The sequence below is a fragment of the Aquila chrysaetos genome, chromosome Z (assembly GCF_900496995.4).
Source record: "Aquila chrysaetos chrysaetos chromosome Z, bAquChr1.4, whole genome shotgun sequence".
Classification (NCBI taxonomy): domain Eukaryota; kingdom Metazoa; phylum Chordata; class Aves; order Accipitriformes; family Accipitridae; genus Aquila; species Aquila chrysaetos.
In genome coordinates this window covers 52,444,779-52,471,806 of record NC_044030.1, presented here as the reverse complement: position 1 = coordinate 52,471,806, position 27,028 = coordinate 52,444,779, and the positions used below count along the sequence as shown (strand labels likewise).

At 39.5% G+C, this 27,028-nt stretch overlaps 1 protein-coding gene across 7 annotated transcripts in view; it reads right to left on the bottom strand.

The window, feature by feature from the left end:
- NFIB (nuclear factor I B) overlaps positions 1-27,028 on the bottom strand; it is a 350,785-nt gene that overhangs the window by 66,613 nt on the left and 257,144 nt on the right. For all 7 annotated transcript variants that reach the window (XM_030005678.2, XM_030005680.2, XM_030005679.2 and 4 more), the window contains one exon: positions 9,894-9,947. In XM_030005678.2, the coding sequence (XP_029861538.1) occupies positions 9,894-9,947 (54 nt within the window). The remainder of the gene's footprint in view (positions 1-9,893; positions 9,948-27,028) is intronic.

The window sequence follows — 27,028 nt, the reverse complement described above, 5'->3', positions numbered from 1 at the left end:
TCAGGACACTTCACTTGAGAGATCTGTCCTTGGTATATCTGGAGAAATCTCTACTTACTTTTCAGAGTGAAACAAGAAAGGCAGAGGCAAAAAGTGTGGTTTTTCACTGCTTACTGGCAGTCTTACTAGGCACACAGAGCCACCTCACCCAGCACCCCTGATATTATTTACCAGTGCGGGTATAAACAATGCACCTGACAGCTCAAGCTGAAAGAATGTGAATGCATCCAACTGAGTACGTTTCCTGACATCTCTGTTACACCTATAAGCAAATGTCAGTGTTCCCCAGCTGAAAAACCATCCCAGGAGCAAGTGCAGTGGGCTTGCAGAGCACCGTAGGCCTGTGGGATCAACCTGAATGATGTTACGCCAATGCTGTCATCTTCTCATCTTCCAGTCAACATCACTTCATACTGTATACCTGCATGCCACCTCATATGATATCCCTGCATGTCTTTATCTCCACTAGTAGCTCTGCAGGTCTCCCTCTCTTTTTTCTTCACTTCCTTTCACATTCCTCTCCCTCTCATTTTCAACAGCTTCTCTCCATATCCATTACTTTTTCCTCTCTTATCATCTTTCACCAGGATGTTGCAGGCCTCTCAGCAACCTTATTCATCTCCACTTTCTAAGAAATAAGAGCCTTTCTCTTTCATCTTCTGCATTCTCTTGCACCCTTTCTCCATGTTTTTTGTGTGGATGAAAACATGACACAGCCAGCTCTGGAGCTGGTAATGAGACAAGACTGAACTTCTCTGCTGCTTATCCAAATACCACTAGTTTGAAGCACAACTTCTCTCACTCAAGTTAGGCTAACTTGAGAGGAGCTTTACCCAAGTGTAGATTAGTCAAGCTATCGTTACAGTGAGAACAAGCCCCAAGGCTCATATTAAAAAAAGAAAAATCCCGTGTAGCATTTTACGTGTAAGAACACAGATGTATACATGTGTATGTGCGCACACACACAGAGACACACAGGCACATGTGTTTAATCTTCAGCCTTCTCTCATGAATTCTTCATTTTTCTCACTGTCAATACTGAGAACACCCACATAACATAAAGAGCAATATAGTGTGTTTCTCTCCTTGTGATAATGAAATGGGAGCAAGGAAAAAATTCTGCCACTGAGTGGTACCACTATTTATCAGGCCCTCACAGAAGGATGTGTTGTTGACTGATGGATCACTGTCTTTAACCCAGGTTTCACCCTGCCTTGGACGATCCAAAAATAATGACACCCACAGATATATGCAAATGCTTTGCCTGGTGCTAGGAAAGAGGGAAACTGCAGCTATTGTCCATCTCAATCAACTTAAAAAACAGCTTGATTTTTTTCTCTATGTAATGTGACAAAATATTATTAAAAAATTGATGCAACAATAAACAGTCTATGTCACAGGCACTGAGCAACTTCATCCTGAGCCTCATGTTCTAACAGGGAAGGTGGATTCCAGTGGTGCCTCCGAGGGCAGAAAAATAAACACAGTATGTTCAATTCCAGCACCAGTGGACTTCAACAGTTTTAACTGGTTAGGAAGACAATCCATGGTGGGTATGTTACAGAACTGTTTTTGGCTCCCAGCTGTGCAATAGGAAAATGTTCTGTGCTATTAAACTGCTGTAATTTGTTGCAGAAACATGCACTCTACATATGATAAAGGACAAACAGCAAGACTGAATGCAGCAGGACAACAGTATAGGACATTTTTACTTTATGGTGTGAGACGCTGCCTTTTACCTTGTGAAGCTGATCTCCCTACTGAATAAGAGTTAACATTCATATTCACATTATTACATTGCATGCAAGAAAAAAATACGTGGTGATACTCCGTATGGTATAGGTCTTAACTGTTTTTTTGACTAAGCATTCTCTAATGCACTACTTGCATTAACATGTTATAGAGCCTTAAATTAGCATTCTTGGTGTATGTTTCTGATCTGTTCAGTACAGAAACTACCACGCTTGATAACAGGCTATTGTTATATTCCTCACAGAGGATTTACTATATCTTTTGATGGTCATTATAACACTTTGCTGTCTTTGTTGTTCAAACCTAATATAAGCACTGAGTATTGTCATTTACTAAAACTCATCTTGCCTGAGAGATGACACTCTCTGAAATGCACTTGACTAATTGTCATTATTGTTAAAAATCTGAGTTCTACAAAAATAAGATTTCTGCCAAAACCACCATAGTGCAATTCTGTATAAACAGTCAGTAACTTCCAAAACCCATAAATAACAGTGGATTTTTTTCTGTATTTCCTTTTAGGTTTTGTACAGGATGAGTATAAAATCTGTCTTCTCTCCTTACTTTTTGTACAGAAAACTCATTTCGGAAAAATACATTTTCCAGGCAATACTACAACAACCAGACCAGTGCCATCAAGGATGAAAGATAAATAGATTGAGCCGAGCAGCAGTTCTGATCAAGCTCCCCTTATATAGTCAGTAAAAAGGAGAAAGCTTCAGTAATGCCTCCAACTGCTGTAGAAGTCATTCTGTCCTAGTCCTTATACATCTTCCACTCTATTCCTGTGCTATGCCTTCAAGGGCTGAGCTACAAGTATAGCTTTTAACCACACCAAGATTTAAAATGGAAAAAAAAAAAAAATATTGTTTAAACCTACTGAAAAATATTTTCAGTTTGCACTAACACGTACTGTAAAGGGCTTGTTCTCACATTACTTAAAAGCTTACCAGTGACGTCTGGCTTTACAAATCTTTAACCAGCCTTTTTTATGTCTTCTGATTTAATTGTACTTTTATGAATAGAAGGTCTGTTTACATTCTGCTGCATATTGACTAATGCCAAAACATAAAATTGCTTCCTGGTATCACTAAACATCTAGGTTTTTCACTGATGCAGCCTTGATTTTGAGCAACTTATAAAAAAGGAGTAAGGATCCAATCAGTGCAGGAAACAATTTGTATTTTTTGTACTTTTATTTCTGGATCTTTAAAAAGAGGAATTATACAGCAGTAGATGGACTTACTAGCAGTGAGACAGGTTCAACATCAGGAGCTACTGTGAGAAGAAAGGCTAGGAGCTTCAGCCTTGTATACAAAATATTTGCAGAGAGCTGTAGCTTGACTTTAAGTTATGAAATGTAATGTTCTCGATGTTGCTACAGGTTTGTTTGACTTCTGAAACTCCTACAGTTAAAGACTAAATAATTTCATTGTACAGATTCTTTCGTGTGAGTCTTTGGAAACTGACTTTTTAAGGATCAGCTCTTGCTACTGTCTGCAATATCTAACTTCTACAGGAAGCTCTTTAATTTCAGCAGGAATCCTAGTGTCATACAGCTACTATTCACAGTCAGAACTGGTAGTGAAAAATTAGTCTCACACTGTTCACAGTAAGTTAACGTACAGTCAGCAGACTTGCAGTTTGTTTTTTTATTGCATGCATTTTGAAGCCAGTGTCTTAAAAACAGTACCAGAAACGGTTTCCCACTAAATGAGCATTTCTTAAAGGCAGTTAAGGGTGGACAACATGAGCCAAGGAGTGACACAGAAGATTTCAGTGATGATGTCTTTTGAAACAGTTGAACTAAAGCCTGTCCAGAGAATGAGGCTATTTTGGTTATCGCACGATTGTCTCCAGCCTTGTTGCACACCCACAGTTTGTTTTGGTGATTTTCCTGAAAGTTGCAATGATGTTGTAACTGGGACAGGGACCAAACACGTTGCAAAAAGATCCCCTGACTCCATTGAACTTTTTAGCACAATAAGGAACTAAGAAGCTGCCTCTGCTGTTTTCAAAACTAAATGAGATTTTTAATACTCTTGAGTTAATAACCAGAACTGTAATACCCTTCAATGCTGCAGTAATTTGAAGAAGTAAACACCTGGTTTAATGTACTCTGGAATCCATGTACTGGAATCCAAGAAGTGAGTTGCCCCAAAACCTAGCAAGAAACAGAAAGGGTAACTAACACAAATGCATACTGCCTTCCACTCCAGAGGGTCTCAAGTTATATACAAACTACAGCCAAGATTTAAAAAGAGGTTGGGGAGCTTAACAACTATAGGACTACCAGGAACCAAAAAGGAATATTCTGGTGCCAGAGCAGGTTTCTGGAATTCCAGCTGCTAACATAAGAGTTTTTAGCAAATTCTTGCTCTGTGCATGCTTTGAAGTAAAAAACATTGTGCTCACTATTGAACACAATGGCATCAGAAGTGATCACAACATCATTTATTTACACAATAGGTTCATGAAGAAGGATAGCTGATGCAAACAAAAAAATCAGAAGTAATCGTAAGCCAGTAGACAGTAGTAATTGCCCACAACAAATTTCAAACCAGCATGCAAGGCCAAGAACTATTGCTCTTGGAAAAAGGGGCTCCACAATCTGTGCTGATTTCTGATTGTTGAGATGATAGCACAGCTTTGCACTGCCCTCAGAATGCCCCACCTGGCTCAGGGCTGAAAGGCTAAGGAGGAAGAAGAGTATCACCTCTCAATCACTGGCATTACTAACTCATAGAGCATTTGGGAAAGGGAGAACTCCACAGAAAATCAAGCCCTGACCAAACCCAACCCTGTTTTATTTTAAGATCACTATCTGAGATGGCACAGCTGCAGGCATACGGGAAATGGCAAGCGTTTCAGAATATCCACTCCCATGCTGAAAAAGCGAGGTGAATGTATGTTTGTTTAAATACAATTCTGTCTGAATCCCCAAACTGCTACTATGGCATCATTGCTTCCACAAGAAAAGCTGCTTACAATGATGAAGCCAGGGAATATCTCTTCTATTCCTATTATTTAGGGGGCTAATTCCCTATCCACAAGAGGGTAACTTGCAATACAGTAAAATAATGAAACCATCTGTGTTCTGAGTCATTCCAGACTCAAACACATTTGCTTATTGCATTTCCAAAAGAGAGCAAAGGTTGAGACCATGTTACTCTTCAGAGGTTATTTCTGAGACTATACATTCTAAAACTTAAAACTGAAATACTTCTGTCTAAAACAGTCATATACAGGCAACTTTATTACAGATTTCTTAGGGCTTGATCCAAAAAGAATGTTCTCCCTATGGCTGCTAGCCCATACGAAAGCGCAAAAATGCCTTTAGGGCTCTACAGCTGCAAGAGAGATTTGCATATTGAGAGACAGGTGAGGCTGGTTGCAAGCTTTTTGGCAACATCTTCTTTAATTAGGAAAAAGAAAAAAATGAATAGATGGTGATTTCACTCAGGTCTTCTTTGGAAATTGTTCCCAGAATAAAATTTCTGGTGAAAATAGAAGGGGAAAACCAATTCCAGAGCAGTGAGGCAGGGGCTGGGGATTCACATACCTATGCCTCATTCAGATTAAGGATCTTATCACTAGATGAATTCCCTGACAATGTATCATGTGTTACTGTGGAGGAAAGAAGGGAAACAGTGGGGAGGAATGAAAGGTGGAGAGACAGTTTCTCAATATCTCTGTCTGAAAGTGTGCTACCCGTATAAATAATGTAATATTCATCAGCACACAGGCTCAAACCTGAGTCATCTGCATTCCTCATTCAGCTCTGACTGATGTTATAGAGGTTGCAAAATTTATATGAAAACATTCCTTGGACCAGCTGAAGTGGAGTAAATTCTATCAGGAAAAAAAAACTAGCAGGACCCACTTGCTAGGAAACATAGCTCTAATAACCTCTGAAGTCAACTGCTTGGATAAAAGCAAAAATCTGAACACACTTGTCCTCCCTCACCAATGAGGTTCATAACTGTCTATGTCAGGATGGTTAGGTTCCCTTTGCACCTTTTGAAAAATTATCTTTTGTATTCCCCAATGCTGGACAAGAATTGCTCTGAAATATTGAAGGGACCTGTACAAGAAGAGACTATTCTCCTCCCAGCTCCATCCAGAAGAAAAAATATGAAGAACCAGTAGGAACTGGTATCCACTTTTTCAGGTTTCCAGTTCTCTTGGTTCCTCAAATTGTATTCAACTGTCTATCCTATCTTATTGTCATATCAAGATAACATTTTACTCTATCAGTATTGCTATTTCTTTCTTTTATTTTAGCAGCTTAAAAAGGCTGTGTTCAAAGATTTGAGCAACATGACAACAACTGGACACAGCAGTGTTAACACTGGTGTATAAATAAATGAACTCTGCCAAGCAGCAACTTCACACCAATGGCAGGTAGCAAGTAACCTTATTAATGTCAAACATTTGTGGCCAGCAGGCAGTAAGTAAGGCAAAGAAAAATAAAGCAGAACAAAACACAGAAAATCCTCTACTAGAAGAACTGCCTAGTAAGGATTGTATCACTGGAGACCAAATTGTTATGGCTGGTGTCAATATCATTACCTTACTAGTAGTTATAGTTATAGTTAGTTATATCAGTACCTTACTAGTACACTAGTAGTGTTTTTCTCTTTTTACTCACCCTCATAATGTTCTTATGCCTAACAGATGAACTTACTGACAGATCACTCCCTCTGTCTTCAGTACATCTCCTCCCACACCTTTACAGGTATTTCAAGACACACATGTTAAGAAAGGCTCATTTTTTAGATTTTCTTAAGCTATATAAAAGACCTATGGCACTTGCAGGGAGCAAATAATACAGCATTACACTGAACTGCCACGTTAGGTCTCCTTCAACAGCCTCCGTTCAGCAGATGCCCAGTAGAATAGTAAGAAGCAGGGCAGGCAAGGACTTGGGGTTTGGGGTTTTTTTTGACTGATAGTGTCCAAGGCTCCAAGTATTTTCAGTTTTAAAACTTATTAATCCAGGTGTGCCTCTATCTGTTTAGTCACCCTTGATGCATCCGTGGACAAGTCCATTTTCTCTTTGAAACCATGTAAACGTTTAATAGTTAGCACCATGCTAGCCTAACATAAACTTTTAGATTCCAGGAACTTAATGACTGATGCAGACAACAGCAGTGTTCAAACTCTTCTCTTCTCTCAGTTTAGCTCAGTTCAGCTCAGCTCATCTATCTGTCTGGAACCTACTTAACAATCCCTGTGGAGAAGTGACCTTTACAACCCAGCTCTCAGAAAAGCAAGTTTCATTCTTTAGAAATATACCAGATGAAAGTTATTGAAAAATAAAACTTAGAGGAGGATATCACTGGATCTTGCTAAAAAAGCTACATACCTCTTTCACCACAAGCTACATCATCTTAATACTGTATTATGCTATCAAAGGATTCAGTGTATTTTTAGGAACGTATTGTAAAGAATTCCAGCAAGTGCTCTTAATGTTCTTTTGTTTGGCAAGTGACATTACCCTCCCTCCATGGTTAGGACAGCAAATTACCAGACACCCTAAAGAATGCAACAGTCTAGCCAAACCTAGAAAAACCCACTTTTAACACCAGCAACCTCGCCAACTACCACTCAGTTTCCAACCTCCTCTTCCTTGGCAATGTCTTTGTGAAGGTAGTGGCATCCAAAAGCTAACAGCACCTATCCCTGGCTCCCTGACATACAGGCATCAGACCAAAACATGATAGAAGAACAAACCCTCCTGGCACTGCCATTCCGCGTGCTCCTGGCCTGAGACCAAAAACAAACCTCAGAGTGGATATCCTCTGGGGCTCTGACAAAAGTGACTGCCTGGTTCTAATAAGACTCATGTAAAGTTTAATAAGAAAGAACAGGACAGCAGTCCTTTCCCCAGACAAGCTGAACGGAGTGCAACTCCCTCAAATTCTCCTGCACGGCCTCAGAAGTCCTGGGAGTCTCACAAACCTCAACACTTTCTCCCTGCCAGTTTAACCCCAAGACAGTATCACACAGGGAAGCTGAACGATGCTACAAGTTCATGTATCCTCAAATAGACAGATGATATTCAATTATGATTCTGTCTCTGCTTAAATGAAGGGTTTCAAGAGAAGGAAGGCACAGCTTCCATTTTCTGTCCCCACTTGGCAGCAGATAAAGGAATAATACTGCCAGCAGTGACTCCAAAGCATGAGAAAGGGTTATGCTCAAATTTCAAGCAGAAAGTTTCATGATGAAACCAGCAACAGATTTCTCTGCCCTCTCTCTCCCTGTACATGCTGGGACACTGGAGTTTGTCAAACATTGGGGCATCTGGTCTTGCCCCACAAGGCTGCCAAAAGAAAGCCTATATAGTTATCTGCTGCCCTCCAAGATTACTCCTTGCTGGAGTAGCCTGGGGTTGAGACTGAGGGTTGGTGAGCCTGGACTCACTAGAGGATGTGATCCTCACTAGTGAAATATGAACATCTGCCTTTCTACTCCGAATGCTAAATGGTACTTTAAAAACATAATTTTAAAACATTGAAGGTACGCTTCCAGACCCTGCCTTCAGCTTCCCAAACCCAGAGGCTACAAAGGATCCTTCAAAATGATGAGGGCTAATGCATTTGGATTTTCTTGCACTCACAAATAGGCATATTCTGAAACAAAAATAAATGCCCTACAGCTAAATGCTTCAAGTTTTACAAAACTGTGATTATCTGTGAGGAAATTTTTCAGGCTTATTTTAGGTGTAAATTTGCTGGTTTGGGTTTTTAAACCACCATCCTACATAATGTATGTCATGTATTTAATAGAGAAATAAAAGCCTGCTCATAACATCCCACACAGTTTGGAGAGAAACAGCATCAAAGTCTCCAGCCAAAAGTGATTTCAAGCTTGCATCATCCCTTGCAAAAAAAAAAAAAAAAAAAAAAAAAAGACATTAAAAAATCACTTGAAAATGAGCTTAGCATGTTATTTGACTTGTTTTGCCCTCAAATCTCCAAAAATTACCTGCCATCTTCCAGTGCATGTTTCTTGGTTTTATATTACAGGAATATGTTTTTTTGTATAACAATCTATGATGGTTCTCCCACTTTTCGGCATTCACATGCAACACACACGACATATTCCACCACATGTAGAGAATACTTTGATCATATGCATAGTACAAAACTGTACAGCCACAATGCGGGCTGTTTTCCCTGATATTTGGGCAGATCCAGAAAATATTCACATATATGTAACAGCCCAGTATCACACAATTACTTCTTGGCTGGACTGTGGTTCATTTTGCATTTAGAAAAAGAGCAAACTGAGTTAGTTGCAGCTTATTTCAGATAGACACTTCTTCTGAGAGCCAAAATGAGAAGATACAGCATGACAGTGGTGGCAGGCATCACCTCTTGCTCATTAAGAAGTGACAGTATTTCTGTCACACTTGTTTGTCTTACCCCAATAAAATTCATAAAACAACAAAGATTTACAACATTTACTAGCACAGCCCAATTGATTAGAAGGATAACTCCATGAAAATACAAATAACCTTTGGTCAAAACAGTGTGGAATGGCAAAGTCTGGGTTTGATTTTCTCTTGAATTTTTATTTTTAGAGAATCATTGAAAGGACACTGACATCTCTCAAAAAAAAAAATTCCAAATGTCACTAGCATGACCCATTAACAACATGTTCAAAAACTGGTCTGAGTTGATATTAAAAATATAAAAAATGAACATATTTGCATTGTATAATGCGTGTATAAAATAAAAATAAAGAAGCTGGTAGCTCAGTTCACTGACTTTAGAGGTAGGTCAATTGTGTTTTGTGTGAGATAAAAGAATAATTGTAGCATTTGAAGACTTTTATAAAAGTAGAGTTATTTGGATCTTGTCTCCTTACTCCTCTGCCTATCCTCACTTACAAAATTCTAAAACCCATGAACTGAAAGAAAATTTCCTTATATTAAATGAATGTTGATGAAACTACAGTTGAGGCATTGCCAGTTTAAAAGAACTAAAATAATCACAGCTTGTCCTGGTTATATGTACTTACCAGTGCAAAATAAGTTGCTGACCAATTATGCTCTCTTAACTCTACTCTAAACAGTAGTATCTTTGTTCTCAAACAATGTTAGATGCACATGTTCTGGAACTTATATTTACCTGGTGGATTCTTGGCAGGATCATTGTGGCTTGGACTTCCTGGTTGTCCAGAATCTATAAAGAAATGAAAGAAATGTTTTACTAATTTGGTTTTTAAGTATCTCACAACCTTTTAATACCCTTCTCCAGTATTAAACTAATACCTAACTTTGCTCTTTAAAGGTCATTTCCCTGACTTTCTTCATGAAGGCATTATTGAACAAACACACTACATGTAACGCTTTTTATGCAGAAGCAGAAACATTGTGAAAGATTCAATGATCCTAATAAGAGGAACTCATAGATCACTGAATAAGGACAAGAGAGTCATTCAGGTGAATACTCAAGTTGTAAACACATCTACAAGGGTACCTTTTCATTCTCTTTCCCTCCATTCCCCAAATATAATATTGCATAATCAGCAAAGCAGAGGTAGTTTCTTCTCAGGGAATGACCAGAAAGACACACTGGATCAGGCAACTAATGGCATTTGCAGTGATGAGTCCTGTTTCTTTACCCTTTCCTTAAAGCACAAAGGCCTATGCTGCTTCCACAGACTTGGGACTGCACTGAAGATACAACTGTCCATTTTAATACAATATAGGATTTGTATTCCTAGTCTGTGAGAATTGCTGTTGTGAAATGAAGATTACGTAACATAAAAACTAACAAAACCCAAACCCTGTAGACTTCAAAGGGTGTTCTTTTCATGATACATGCACGTAATGAATCTGGAGGAGAATGCAATTTGATGTTAACACACACAATAATAAATTATAACCTTATTCATAAAAGCAGTTGCTTCTGAAACGATCTACTTTTTGCTGTATTCCCACACCAATAATATAACAAAACCCTGCTCCACTGCAAGAGATTGTTACTAACAAAGTAAGACATGACAGACGCTCTTGTATGCAAAAAGAATAAGAAATTAGATGAAGCACAACCAATTGTTCTGTATGTAGGTATCTAAAATGGAGCAGGTTTATAGTCTGAATAAAAATATCCATTTTTTTAAATGTAGCAGTGCTTGTTAGTAACATAGGACTGCCAAACGATTGCATCACAGCACTGCAGAAATTGCTACTGCCAAATCGACCCCAGTGGGAATTCAGAGTTCTTGAATGTGTTGCTGCTTACAGGGTCCAAATTAAAGAAAAAAAAAAAAATAGAAAAGGAAAAAAGTACATATCAACAAATACTTGTCCTTCAATCCCCATCACTGCTTCCTTAAGCCAATGTAGCCCTCAACCTAGAACAAAAGATTCCCTCCACCTGCTACAGGAAGTTCACTGAAATCTGTTACCACCTGTTACATAGCTTAGCAAACATGGCTTGACACATGTCTCTCAAGCAGTTTAACACAAGCTTGATTCTACAGAAGATAGTATCTGAGATGGAAATCCATTTCACAGTTCAAGTTCTACTGAATTCATCAGAGACAGTTGTCACAGAAGACAAGCATCTGGGGATCTCCCAGAGTGCTGGAAAACCAAGGCATATGTGAAACCCAGCTCCAATGATATTAAAAACACAACTAAATTTTACAATACTGAATGAAAACACTCTTGCGCACAATAAAATACACATTGGATAGCGAATTTCACATAAAATTTCCTCTATCTTCTTCAACCCTGGGTAGGAAGAATGAAGGACAGGCCTCCCAGTCATATTCTGCACATCCCATGGTTTGGGCACTTGGGCACTCTTGAGAGTCCCACTGTACAGCACAATATGTAGCCGTTCAGTATGCCTGTTTCTTTTCACGATAAGATACAGCATAACCCTTTAAAAAAATCAAATCAAGTTAATTTGAAAACTCAATCAGCTACAAGAAATGCTAAAAATCTGATGCTTCTCTACATATGAACCTTTATATGGACAAACGTCCTTTTTCCTACGTTGCAATGGGAAGGTTCGCCCTGCAGGGGGTGAACTTTAATATTCTTCTAAAAGGCATTCTCTGCTTCTGCAAACCATACATATTATTATTTAAATTAAGATTATCAAAGAGGATCAATTTTACACAGCAATGGTCGGAGTGTAAAACTACTGCAGACGTGTGGCTAAATGAAGTGTCAATTTGGTAGCAGATGCACCTAATAAAGCTTGGACAGTGTAGCTTGAGGAACACAAGAGATTTGCATCTGGGTTAATGAGGCCTACCAGAAAATAGCCTTTGAAGTTTTCTCCTGTTAAAATTCACTAAAAAGATGCACAAAGTGAAGAATATTTTTAGCTCTTGCACAGCAATTTGCCTTTACTCCTATTTCTCATTGTCAACATGGCCACTTTCTGGATGCAGGATTTAAAGATTGATGGTAGCTTAAACAATTCCTTTTCATATTATAGTAAGGTAAACTCAGCAAAGAATTTTCCAGTTATAGGGATAAGCAGCTGGCTAGTTATTATAATTTGCCAGTCAGTCTTAGCTTTGTTTTATGTTAACTACTTATCAATCATGATTTTTATAGCTTGATTCTCACACAGTGTTTTGAGAATTAGATGCTACTAACATAGTTGCCAGCGGGGTCTCAATGATCTTGAGAAAGCAAAGAATTATTGTAAGATGAATATGAGAAGAACTTATTTAACCCTTCACTTAAAGCAGCTGAGAAAGCAAAGAATTGTATCCTGTATGGGAGTATCAACAACTGTTCTGGTTTTGGCTGGGATGGAGTTAATTTTCTTCATAGTAGCTAGTATGGGGCTGTTTTGGATTTGTGCTGAAAACAGGGTTGATAATGCCAAGATGTTTTCCTTACTGCTGAGCAGTGCTTACACAGAGTCAAGGCCTTTTCTGCTTCTCACCCCACCCCACCAGCGAGGAGGATGGGGGTGCACACGAAGTTGGGAGGGGACACAGCTGGGACAGCTGACCCCAACTGACCAAAGGGGTATTCTATACCATATGACGTCATGCTCAGCATATAAAGTGTTGGAAGAATAAGGAAGGGGGGGGACGTTCAGAGTGATGGCATTTGTCTTCCCAAGTAACCATTATGTGTGATGGAGCCCTGCTTTCCTGGAGATGGCTGAACACCTGCCTGCTGATGGGAAGTGGTGAATGAATTCCTGGGTTTGCTTTGCTTGCGTGTGTGCGGCTTTTGCTTTACCTATTAAACTGTCTTTATCTCAACTCACAAGTTTTTTCACTTTTACCCCTCCAATTCTCTTCCCCATCCCACCACAGGGCAGTGAGCAAGCAGCTGTGTGGTGCTTAGTTGCCAGCTGGGGTTAAACCATGACATCAACCTATGTAACTCTGCACTTGAAACACACGGAAGCATCTCACTCTCAGGATGAAAGACACAGACCTGAGATGGTCTGTGACAATCCAATTCTCTTACCAGTGTCAGTAATTGTAAAGCACTCTCCTGATCAGATTGGATGCAAATAGCCTTGCAAAGAACAAGAGAACCATGATCGTTGTAGGAATAAATTATATGAATAACTTAATTTATAAGCAGAACATTCAATGAAAAGAGACATTGAAGCAATACTCTTCTACAAGAGGGAGCAAGAGGCATTTTTGGAAAGCCACAGAAACTAAGAAAGCAAAAGACATGTTAAGACACGTTAAATCTTTCTTTGTCCTCATCTGCACAAGATCATTAATTAACAGCATGAGGCTTGGGTTTAAAAATTTCAGGCTTTTCTTCCAGTGTGATGGAGAAAGACATAAACCAGACTCATTGTCTGTCTAGCTGGCCTTACATTCAATTTTCCCACCAAATAATTCTGTGCACATTTAAAAAAAAAAAAAAAAATTGCTTCCTAAGCTAGAAGTTGTAAGCAAAGCTATACAGCTAGTAGCAAATAAAACCTCATCATGTAAATGTGATTAAACTGAAATTTTCAACATTGTCATTTAGGTAGCTCCCAACTGTAACTTCCCTTAGTTCATTTTTTTCTTTGTTTTTTTGTTTGTTGTTGTTGTTTGTCTGTTTTTAAAACCTCCTTCTCAAATTTACTGTCAATGTGCTTTTCTTGAAAAAATTCTTCCACACAGATCTCAGAAGTACTTATCCTTATGTCCTACAGAGCAAAAGCTGACTCACACATACCATATTCACAGAACGGTTTTCATATGCAGCTCACAACTATGGTGAGCATATCTTCTGCTCTGCTCTTCTTCATGCTGACTGCTCCAACAGTCAGCAGCTGATGCCTTGGTAAGTTATTGCCCCATGGATGAACAGTTTATATGAGAATGGTTCAAGCCAGCCTTTACTCTTATCTGGTAGACATTCATGTAACCTTGATACACTTTATGTATACTTTATCATGATTCAGCATGGCTGCCACCAGGACATTCAAACTCTTTCTCTTAAATTACTTTTTCTTTTAGAAGACAGTAAGAAAGGATGTCAAGAAGCTGCTATATTTTATACTGAATTGTTTCCTACATTTTCATTTCTAGGGGTCAACCCTAATGAGTATCTGTGAGTGCAGGCAACTCTCACTGCAGCCAGGGTTAAGTAAAGCTGACTGTTGGGGCCTGCTGCTGGTGAGAAAAAAACACCCATTTCCACTGCCATGCACTAGGAGAGAGGTGCTGCCATGATACATCACTCTTGGCTTCATAAGGTAGAAGGAAAAAGAAAAGCTGATGGTTTGCCATCCAGTGAGGCACAAGATGCTCTCTCCCTTTGCACCACCTTGTCTTCAACAAGCAGCAGCAGGAAGGACATACAGCCAGCAAAGCCAAGAAAGTCACACTGCTGTTCACCAACTTCCTGAGGGATTTTTAGTATTGCTCACTTCAGTAGTCTAATCTTTCATTTTTCAGCAGGTAAGAGAGGATACTGTCTTTAAAAAGTAAGTTATGCTATACCTCTCTTATGCCCCATACTGTACAAGGAATTTTACTTTTAAGGCTCTCTGCATTAGCATAGCATTGAAGGCCTGGAAAACAAATAGACGCAGAATCTGTAAAAAGAAAAAATACTTTCTTGAGTCACATCTTAGAAATACGCAGCTTCTCCACAGGTGCCATACTAGTCAAATAAACCTCCTCAGTGGTTTCAATGAACACATTTCACTTTTCATTTGCCACAGGCTAGGAGACAGCCTTTGCACTCGGTTAATCTCAGCTGACAGACACTGATTTAATCATTCACCAGCATGTAAATACACCCTTGTTCTTTGATAGTCCATGATTTGGGTATGGGGGACGATAAAGGACCAGAGAGATGTAGCATCATGTACATATCAGTTTGATGCTGTTCGAGCCTTCACATTATCTATATGGCATCTGACTTGACAACTGACAGAGTCACTACCATGAACAAGAATCACAACTACCTCCTAGACTGTCATCCTTCAAGATTACATTGCCACCTGACACCACAGACTTGAGGCAAACGGTTGTACCCTGAAAATCACAGGAATGCAGGACACCCCAGTCTGGCGGGGACCTGGGGGGGTGTCCAGTCCCAGCCCCCACCCAGGGAAGGCTCAGTCGTGGGATCAAACTTGGCTGCTCAGGGCTTTACAAAGTCAGGCCATGAAACCCCTTCAAGGATGGAGACAGACCAACCTCCCTGGGCCCCAGCTCCACTGCTGGGCTGTCCGCATGGGGAAAAGGCTTTCCAAATCAACTCTTCACCTTTCAAAGACTTTCAGAACAACATCATGGTAGGAAAGCATCCATGGCAACAAAAAAACAAGATATCTCCCTCTCCTCCAAAACAAACAACGTGATCAGCAAAAATCCATAAAGCAAATAAATAAACAATTTCATCTGTGTACTTTAACTCATCACCATTAATTATTGTTTTTCTAATTTTACTACACACTTACCTTCTACTACCTACATTATTTTACCTTGACAAAGCAACTGATTGGATTGATAAACTTCCCCAATACTTTTAACAATTTCATTTTGCAAAAGCAATGCCTTTCATTGTATACCATTTCCATATCTGACGACCCTGAATTATTGTACAATTTTATGAGCATTATTCACACCAACTCTAGTGACACAACAGTTTGTTTACAGTATAAACAAGCTGCAAGTGTTTTATTGTATTAAGTATCTGCTGAAATGATGCTATAAACATGGAAATGCCACCCTCATTTTCATAAGTTTGTTAACTTCAGGTGGCATTTATTTTTCGTATTTTCATAGACCACTACATTTAATGGAAATACTTACCCTGAAAATTTTGGCTAACTGATTTCATATGATGAAATGCTCACCCCCACTACTTTCTTTGCTAGAGAACAAGTCTTATGAGGAGCGGCTGAGGTAACTGGGGTTGTTTAGTCTGGATAAAAGGAGGCTGAGGAGAGACCTTATAGCTTTCTATTACTACCTGAAAGGAGGTTGTAGTGAGGTGGGTGTCAGTCTCTTCTCCCAAGTAACAAGTGATAGGACAAAAGGGCATGGCCTCAAGTTGCACCAGGGGAGGTTTAGATTGGATATTAGGAAAAATGTCTTCACTGAAAGGGTTATCAAGCATTGGGACAGGCTGCCCAGGGAAGTGGTTGAGTCACCATCCCTGGAGGTATTTAAAAGATGCATAGATGTGGCGCTTAGGGACATGGTTTAGTGGTGGACTTGGCAGTGTTAGGTTTACAGTTGGACACAACGATCTTATGGGTCTTTTCCAACCCAAATAATTCTATGATTCTATATCCCTGAAGATATATGGTATGAACCACAGTTCACACCAGGAGGAAGCAGCATCTCAAAAAACAAGTAGGGCTTCATCGTGAGAAAGACATGTTTGCAGGATGAAGCCTCACATCTTTTCCCAACAGCATATACTCTGTTAGCAATATGCGTTCCTGACATGCAGACTGAAACCCTCCACAACATAGAAGCAGTGACTTCTTTTAAAAATGTCATTCTGCTACCCTTATTCTTCAAGGAGTTCCTCTGTGTTCACAAAGACTGCTCTCTAGTACAATGATATTGCACTGGATAAGTGTATGAGGCACTAGCCCTACAAGTTTTAATGTGCTTGGTATTCATACAGCTGGTGGTAAATGAGCAGTGTAGAGACCTGAAGTTAGACATTTAGATGCAGGTCACGGGGCGGTGGCATCACCTCCCAGACAACACTGCACTGCCAAACCCACTGGCCATGCAAGGAGGGATTGCTTGTTGCTCACCTTGCAGAGGCTCTGTGGCATCCTCCAGTTTTCCGAAGACATATCACTAGCTTTCATCTGTTTTCAGACCTGGTTTCCACAAATTTAAGTAAGCGTACCAAAGAAATCTATGGGCAAAGGCTCTTAGGCTGACACAGAAATAACAGTCCTGGTTGCTATTGATAGGAGGTGTATCCAAATCTCAAGAAGGCCTCAGTGCAAACTCCATTTTGGCAAGTAATCCCCACTGCTTTTTGCTCGCTTCATTAGTTTGCACCCAGGAGGCACGGAGGGGACCTCTTGGGAGACCAGAGCAGTGGCGGGAGCTACTCTGAAGGCTGGATGTGCTGGCCCTACGAGGGCAGGCTTCATCAGCACCTACGCGCCACACCAGGAGCCGTGAGGCACCATAACCGTGACCTTTGCTCTTTACCTTGAAAGGGTGCTGCCGACTGACCTTCGCCTACCTGAAAAAGGCAGCCGGGAACAGAGGTGACTGCCGGCCCCAGAAAGCTAAGGTATCTACCTGTGTTCCCGCTGGCTCGGGCAGGTAACGCAGGTTTTAGCCCAAGCAGGCCTGTCATTTCACAAAAGCCTCCAGGGCTCAGGCATGGAGGTGCTTCCGCTGGGAGACAGCTGGCCCGGCAGGCAGAAGCTGGGCCCTGTTTTCATTTCGGTTTGAACCTGTTTGCTCCGGAGCGGGGGGACGTGGCAAGAGCTCCTCGGTCACCGGCCGTCCCCTTTCACCGCGCTCCCCCGCGCCCTCCCACAACAGACGGGTTCGCCCACCACCGGCACGACCGGGGGAAACCCCGCGCCTTTCGGCCGAGAGCCCCTCCGTCCCCCTGAGACAGGCTTCCCGGCCCCCGCGGCGCACGCGATGGTCCGGGGCGTCGGAGCCACGCGGGTCACGGCCGGCTCCCCGCTTCACCTCCCCTTTTATCAGCATCTCAGACCTGCCGCTGCCAAGTCACCCGACCGGCCGTTGTTGAGACTGTTAACTTTTCTTCAGAGTGTTTTAATTAGGTAAATAAAAAATGGTAATTAAATCAGCATTACGTAATGTGTTTCTGATTTGTAATCTTATTTAAACTAATTAACTGACTCAGCCCTTGTTTAGTTTTTAAACTGCCCTAGTTAAGAAGCAGAGCTCTGGGAGTAAATCCAGTTTTTTTATACAGCTGAAAGAAATTCAAGGACCTAGAAGCACTTACCAGAACCAAAATAGCAATAAGCATAGTCAGCTTTTTAGCTTTATGTCCCATGCACAGATTTATCTTTTTAATTTAAATTCCCTTATCTGTTTATGTAAAATAAATCACAACACCTATTTATTCAGAATATTCCTTATACAATTTATAAAGACCATATGTTGCTCATTTTGAAAACTGAACAACTTTCGCCAGCTGTGTTATAAGCTGTTCATGGAACATATACACATCATATATAGATGTATGCACACACGCGCGCGTGCGCACACACACATTTTTAAGTTAAGGAAAGGGTTATATCTTTTCATGGATTGAAACAAATGCTTCCCATACTTCAGAATATTAGCTGAGCTCTTTTTTGACATGTACATTAAGAAGAGATTTACACAGGTATCTTGCCACATGTGGATGAATGTGAAAGAATGAAGTTGCTTTCCAAAACTGGCTGGATTCGGTACAAAAGGATGAGATATGAACGCTTAATTTTATCCATTTGGAAGATACTGTGGATACTAGCTATAGTCAGAAACATTCAGAAGTTGTTCTTGGAAACCAAGAAACCTTTTACATTAAGGTATGTATCATAAAAGGCTTTTATTACGGATTCTTCAGAAAATGAAAAGCAAAAGGTGGAACACAATGAAAGGCTTATTTGGGTGTTTAGAGAAGAAAGAAATTATATTCATTATATTAATGAAGAAGTTCATATCTGCATGTAAAGAATAGGAATTTGCTCACATATACCTTCAGCCAATTAACAAAACGGCCACTTCATTATGTTGTGAAAGACAAAGGTTGACCCTCATCATCATGCAATGTATATTACTAAGAACTTCTCAGTGGATCCTGGTTTCCAGGAAGTCAACACGAAATTTACCACTGACTCCCACGCAGTCAGGATTTCATTTTCTGTTGCATTTTAGGGTAGTAAAGCAAAAAGAGTTCAGGGAGATAAAATACACATTTCTACTACATAAGGCAATATTTTTAGGCAAAGGATAATGGTGACATGACTACGAAAAAAATCAGTTTTTTTCAATATGGGTCTCAGCTAAAGGTTGTTAAAATCAATGGAAAGTTGCTTCAGTGAGTTTTGGATTAGGCGCTTCATGGTAAATTATAGTTTAAAAGTACAAAAGAAAGCACAGCTCAATAAATACTGTAGGATAGGACTGCCATTTTTCTTCAAAGTCCATTGCATCCTCCACTAAAACATATAGTAATAAAAGCTGGATTCTTCAGCCTTTCAGCAAGTAACAATCATATGTAGTTCATGAGTCTAAAACATCACCTGACAAAGAACCCACAAAGAAGTTTACAAATATTAGCAGAGGCTCATGAGGCCTCTCTATTAATCTGTAGACAGAGATGTCCTAAAAAGCTAAGTATGCCACCACACTATATGCTAACTGGGGGAAATAAACAGCAGTTAAACTAAAATGCTGGGGTTTTACATATCATGGAAACTCCAAAATTAGACTAGAGCACTGCACTGTTTAGCATTTCTTCAAGCCAGCTAAGAACAGCATGGGGTAATACCTCTGCCAGTAAGTATAACTGTGTTTAGGAGCCCAAAACAAAATTAATGTTTTCTCTGAAACCAGAGGGAAAAGGCTTAACGATTTGACAACCTGAGCATCATTGTAGTGTTTCTAAATACTACAATATTTACCAAAGGGTCTCCTAATTTTGATCTATGATGCACAATGCTACCACAACTATGTTTTCATTTCAATTAATTTCAACTTTATGACTGGTGGTAAAACACAACCTTTAGCATAAAGAATATGGAATACACCAAGAAAAGACCCCAAAAGGGTAATGGTTTGCGTTTGGCTGCTTGGTTGGTTTGGGTTTTTTCCAACTGCTGCCTGTACACTGATGAGTATTTCTTATCTTGAGATTGCCAGTTGATGCTATGTGCAATTTTTAAACACTGGGATATTAATTTACATCTATCAGAGATGGGGCATAAGGAATGGCATAGTTCTGTGTATCCTTAAGTCACGTATTTTTTATCATAGATCATGTTTATGAGAGCAGCATCTCAAATGGCAGTATATACACATAATTTGTAGGCTATGTTACTGTATTCTTTATAAAGTGGACTTAATTCCATCTGCTATAACCTAAAAGTTCATAGACAAAATACGCACCACTTTGCCTGTCCAAATTCCCACAGACTAACAGTGACAAAAGAAAGATTCCATCTATCAGTGGGAACTAAGCAGCTAATGTACAAGAACTGGCTGAGAAAAATCACCCTACCTCTTCATACCAGTGGTTCACAAACTTGACTGGAATTGCATGTTTATTTTCCAGCATATGCAAGTTGGTAATAAATAAAAAATGAGAAGAGATCATGCATCGAGTACTGAAGCAACAGTGATCAAAAAAATATTTCTCACCAACGCATTGATTTTGTGTCTACTTTGACCTTTTACAAAGAAAAAATTAGAGAAAAATTAGAAGTACTTAATCCTATGATGTGCCACAGGAGGACTTAAATGTGGAACTGACTAACACATAGAAATGTATGACTAACCCAGCTTTCGGTTTCAGCAGGGATGTTCTGCAAAAAATTAAAGGATTTTTTTTTTTAAAGCCCAAAAAAGAAAAAAAAGTTTCCTGGTTTAAACCTTGACTTTCAAATTTTAAACAAAGTAATTTTAAGGAACATTTTTCCCACAGACTCTCTATCTCCCTATTAGCAATAGTACTGCTGTTGCAGTCATACTTGTCAAAAGTTATTTAAAAAATATTAAGTCCTATCTGACCATGTTCATTTGCACCTTCCCAAGGTAATTCTGTCATTTTGTGGCTGATATTGCAGAGGAGCATCTGTTTTGTAATTCTGTAAGTTTCACTGTATATTACACATCAGCATATCCCTCACTTCTGCTAATTTCTAATGTATTCGCATCACCTATGTAGGTGAAATTCCCTGGCATAGGTACAATACCAACTGCAGTTCTGAAACCAAGATTTTAAAATATGCTTGCTGGTTCAGTATACAGTAGAGGCTACTTTTGCTCTTTGTATTTCAATTATTTACTAAAGCTGGCACATGTTCTTGTAGTACCTAAGGGTATTATATACTTGGGAAAAGGATACCACTTTTTATCTAAAAAAACAGATGTGTGGATTCATATTCCAAGGTTTTTATTTTTATTGCTTACTACTTTTTTTGGTTTGCATGAGTAAAAATTGAGTGTTAATTAAGTTTAAAAAAAAAAAAAACACACCCAAAAACCAAATCCAAACTAACTTAAAATTCTTACTGCACCTGGTAACTTGCCAGTGCCTTGAACATTATTTAACTATCCGGAGTTTCTAAGCCTTATTTTCTTACCACTGTTCCACCACAGCAGGACCTTGAGAAATCTATCAAGTCTGATTTGGTCTGCAGCTATAAAAAAAGTCTTTGGAGTTAAAAAACCTTGTACAAGTTTACTGAAAATACAACAGAAACTCAAGTTTCAGTTTGTGGCAGAGAGCAAAAAAAGGGTTGCACCACCCAACAGCTCCAAGACATGAAGCCAGAATGAGTAACCTTAGACATTCAATACGGCTACTAAACTACAGGAATTACATTCTTATTAAAGGCCCTTTTTTACTTAAAAAATAACTTTCTGCTGGCTGAAGATATAAGATAACATTTAATCCAAACAGTCCTTTCCATTTTAATAAGTTTATATATTCAGGGATCTCTGCATGTGTGTGTGTGTGTGTGCCGAAATTATAAATGCATATGGCTTCCGGGTTATTTTACTTATAGACCAATGTTTGGGGCTTTGTAGAGTGGAAACTCTAAGGAGTTAAACATGTTAACTCTCTTGTGCATTAATGAAAGAACAGGAATAAATGTGAACAACAGCACCTTCACAACAGCATTCCTTACTGAAATATTTCAGATTTTTCTAAAAACTTAATAGCAAAAAATAGCAACTTAATATTTACACTGTCCTTTTTCCGGGAGCAATACTAATCATTTTCCCCTTTGTGCACCCACATAGCAGGTTCAAGATTCAGTTCAGTATCTTCTTATGTGTATTAGAGCAGTTTGACAGCTCTGCGCTGTATTTTTCCTGGACAAATGGGTTAAACTCACCTGACCTGAAGCAGTTAGATGAGACACAGTGCACAACACAAGAGTTCAGGTGTATGCACTGTAATTACTGCAGACCCTTTTATGACTGATTTCAAGCAGATGACAATACATTAATGGAAACCTGTGAACTTCTCAGATTTTGTCTCTCCTTCCTCCCTTCTGCCTGTCCCTCCCTGCCCTTCACAAATACACACACACCTTGTACACTTCTGAAAAAATTCTTACAGCTCCCTTTCTAGCCCAACTTCCTTTCATTGTGATTGCTGACAACACTTCAGAGGAGTGTGAAGTCAATCTCTCTGTGCTACTTGAGCAACTTAACGTGAATCTGGAAAAGCACACAATGCCAAGACTAGGACTTCATTCAGATAAGCCTATCTTTCAGTAGTTCAGGTTTCCATGCAGTTGCTAAAAATTTGCATTGACATGCAAATGAGACCAATTGGCTAGTTAGACAATAATTTTTACCCTTATGAACAGTTATAGCAAGCAAATCTCCAAAGCCCCAAAATGCTTTCATGTTTTCAAGCAGTTTTCCAGGAGGTGCTGTACATCTGAACAGCAAACAGTATCCCTTTAATGCCTATGCTAAAAGTGAAACACGAACAACAATAAAGCTTTTTCAGGACAGCGGTATGATATCAGTAACGGCAAGAACATGAGAAAATCCAATTCTCTCATGAAATTCACCTTGGCCTAGGGCTGTGTTTCTCCACCTAGTGGGTGTGACTGACAGGCAAGCGTTGCAGAGGGCCCACTAGTCACACCTCACACTTGCGGAAAACAAACTAAGAAAACCAACACCAAAAAAACCCAAAAACTGATCCCAGCGTGCAGCAAAGTTTAAAAAAGCCTGCTCATCATCCTGCCCCAAGCTCTTCCCAAACCCTCTCCAACCTGAAGCTGTCACATAGCAATGTATGCTTTTCACATGATGCTCTTCTGTTCACTGGCACCAACGCACTTCCACATGCGGGAGCAGAACAGGGGTGTGTGACCTGCTCGCAGCAGAGCGAGGCAACGTCAGGACTGGCAACACAGAGCTCCACCAGCAGCAAAGCAGCTACCGGAAACCGAGAATATGCCAGCACATTTTCTGGCCAATTTTTCCAAAGTCATTCCGGCATTAGCCTTCCTACATACACAATTGTTCAAAATTAAGCTCGTGTAACAAAGTTAAAATATGATCCATATCAAGCCAGTTTGTCTGCTATAGGTTTAAAGCCCTGTGTCCCCCCAGGAAACACTAGTATTACTTTATGGCCTCTTTCTTCTATTTTAATCAAATGAACAATCAAATTATTTCCATATGCATAGCTATTGATAACAGCATGATGTAAGTATTCAGGAGATGGAAACAGCACATGAAGACAGATTGCCATGACAATAAGAATAAAACTAAAGCTTTATACATAGTTTAGTCTACAGGTTACACAGTTTGTTAGGCAGTATGTGTATGTATATAGGAGACAGCCCAGAAAACATGAATCTAGGAAGACTGTCAAGCTTGCAAGCCTACACTGTTTCCCATACACAAGTTGGCTCAGTCACAGCAAGTTTGGGTATCTTTGCACAGCTCTCACCTATACCATTTCAAACTATACGCCACAGCCTAACATTAAGTTCATGTAGATCATAGGCAATCACATGAGGATCTCTGAGTAAAGGCATATGTCAGCACCAAAATGATAGCTGCCTTCCTAAATTTACTAGCATAAGTCCCTTTTAATAATCAGCAGAAGCAAAAAAAATGTAACCAGTGTGTTGCAGCATTTAAAAAAAAAAGACTAAACATACATAATAAAAATCACATTAGGAAATAATATTTATTAAGCAACGAAGCATTAAAAAGAAGTGATTATGGGGCAGAACAAGGCAAATTCTCTGGACCGTATCTTTCCATGAGATTAATAGGGGAGAACCACAGTAAATTGACATACCTGGATTATGTGTTAAAAAATACTTTTTCCTATGTTTCCATACTTCATTCAAGTATTCTCGCAGACTGCTGAAGTACGTTCTCTCAACTCATGACCAAGACTGGAATGGTTTAAATCTTTAGAAAGCCAAGATAAATTCTTAGCCCAAATAACAAACTCCTTACTGTCTTGAAATCTGTAAAAATGACATTTGTGCCTCTTAGGAAAGACCATCTCCTTACAGGGATCGCAGACTGATTTTAACAACCTGTACAGCCTGAAGACCCTTGGATCAGATGACTACCTATGTTCAGTCCCTGCTAACAACAAATTCAAGGTTGATGGCCTGCAAGGGACAATATTTAAAACAATTTTGTTCCTGTTCACACATAAGCATACCCACAGTCCTTTCTTCTGCAGGGCAGGTTTGTCAATTTTAAGGTCACAAAATAAACAGCAGCGATCAAGATCATCTTGCTGATTTCAGGCATTCCCAGGAGAAAACTTCCTGAAATACCCCACAAAATCAAGCTCTGTGAAAACTCTGCAGTGATGTTTCACTTTCAGGTACCTGAGAAAATTACTATCCCCACCCTGGCACTGAAGAACATCCAAAACATTCACCAACAAAGAAACGAAGCTGCATGACTACTCAACTCCTTCACCGTTACTAATGCTCTTTGCTTAGGGGGTAAATATAGTTAGCAGTGTGTAAATCACAACGCAGCAAAGCACAGCTGGAAGGACAGCGACAGACAACCCACCTTTCAGCATAGACAAGTAATAGTAATAATTGCCATCCACAGTTACAGAGGATTCTTCTGTTGTGTTACTAATAGCAGAGGGCATACATGTGAGTAAATTACTCCCTGGTATGCAATGAATTCAGAATATGTGGCTTTGTGTGTAAGTAGTTAGAAGTGGTTGTCCACAAGCAATGTTTGACTCTAGGAAGCACACTGTTATTCCATTAATTACATTGGCAGCTCTTTTACCAAGGTCTAGGTCTATAATTAACTTTAGGAATAATACTGTGTATGAAATTGTTAAAGATTTACTATAAGATAACTTGCAACCACCTGTATGAATGCACAAAACAACCAACAAATTCTTTTCCATACCTTCTCTTTGCAATCTCTCTCTCTCCTTCCTCCTGCCACCACCATATGCCTAGGAATATTCCTCAACGCTGCCACCTTCCCAGTGTCCAGGAAAATACTTGTAGTTAAACAAACTAAAACCACTAAGAAAGAACTGTACAGGTTTCTTGCTCAATTGAGTAAGAGACAGACAATCAAATGCTGCTTATTATGAAGGAGCTTATTGCTGAAAGGATCTTTCTCTTTTTTCTCTTGCTTGTTGCTGTTACTTTAAAGAAACACCCTCTCCTTAAAGGTGTGCAAGGTAGGGGAGAGGCCAAGCAGATGATGAATAAAGTGAATAGTCTCTTTTGAAGACTGAAATACGAAGCTGTGCTTTGCAACCTGGGCTTTGATGAATCATCTGAACAGAAGGCTTTCCCTACAATCACGCAATTTTACAACTCATGGCCAACAGTCATGCTGCATTTATGCCTACTATTATCAGACTTAGTGTTTAGTCAAAAACCAGGAGATTAAAGCATTACGTTAATATCATAGTCATGATAAGAAACATTACAGAAATAGAAATGGTAGCTGTATTTTTCCTGCTTCAGCTTCACAAGGTGGAGAAAAGCTGAATAAAAATCAGTGAACAAATTTCGTCTGGGGGAAAAATGTACAACACTGTTCAGTTCAGGAGGTTTCAGATTTATATTGGTGAAGTTTAGGTTCTGAACAGCTATTTACTTATTATTAGAACTTCCCAGTTATAAATATTACCTTAAGCTTAATTTTCTTAGTAGTTACAACTGGGTCACAGATCTTAATGTAGCTGCAGATCCAACTACAAAGTGTAGTACCAAATTCCAAAGGAACTTGACTGCCAAATACAGTAAAACTGCAGGAGTAAGCAAAAACAAACTGGGTGGGGGAGGGGAGAGGGATAAATCCACAAAACCAAAAAAGGTTGTTATGTATCATTAGCACCTCACATTTCACTGAGCTTTACTCAGAGTTCCTCTTAAAATGTTCAGTGTTCACTCCCTTTGTGAGTAGTTTGCAAAACTGTAATCCATACACTCCTATTGCCAAAAATTTCTCTGTATTTCTGTTTCAGCTATGTGCTGTGTACTTTCCATTTAGCCGAATACAGAAGAATAGAAAGAAAATACAAATGTTGGCATAGGTGATTTCAAGCCTTAGTTGTTTGACCTTTTTGTATGAGCTTTTGGCATCTGTGACTTGGCAGGCAGAGTGCAGGCCAAGCCAGGACAAAGAGGAAGACAGGAAGCAGAAAGCTGGCCATGTCTCCTTGGCAGTCAGTATTGCAACAGGGTGAAAAACCACATCGTTGCCAAACCAGAAACAGTGGGGGAAGCCCAGATAGTTGGCAAGTCACATACGGCTGTATTGTACATCCTAAACGCTGAATGCCTGATAAACTTAAGTGCTATGCCAGAGCCTAATCTATTTAAACTGTCTTCTGCTGTACAGGGGAGTACTTCATTTGTCCTTTTTTTATGTATTTCCTAAAGAACTGACACAGCATTGTTACTACCATCTAAGGGCTGGCAGGTTAAAAGCTTGATGCTGTATCAGTATGAGCTTTCAGCTTTCTAAAAAATCTTTCTAAAAAATCCTCTAAGATAATGCCAGAGCAGGGGATCCCCACCACACGCACTCATTTTCTGTCCGCAACCCCCACTCATGGGCATCCAAGCTTTCAAGCACC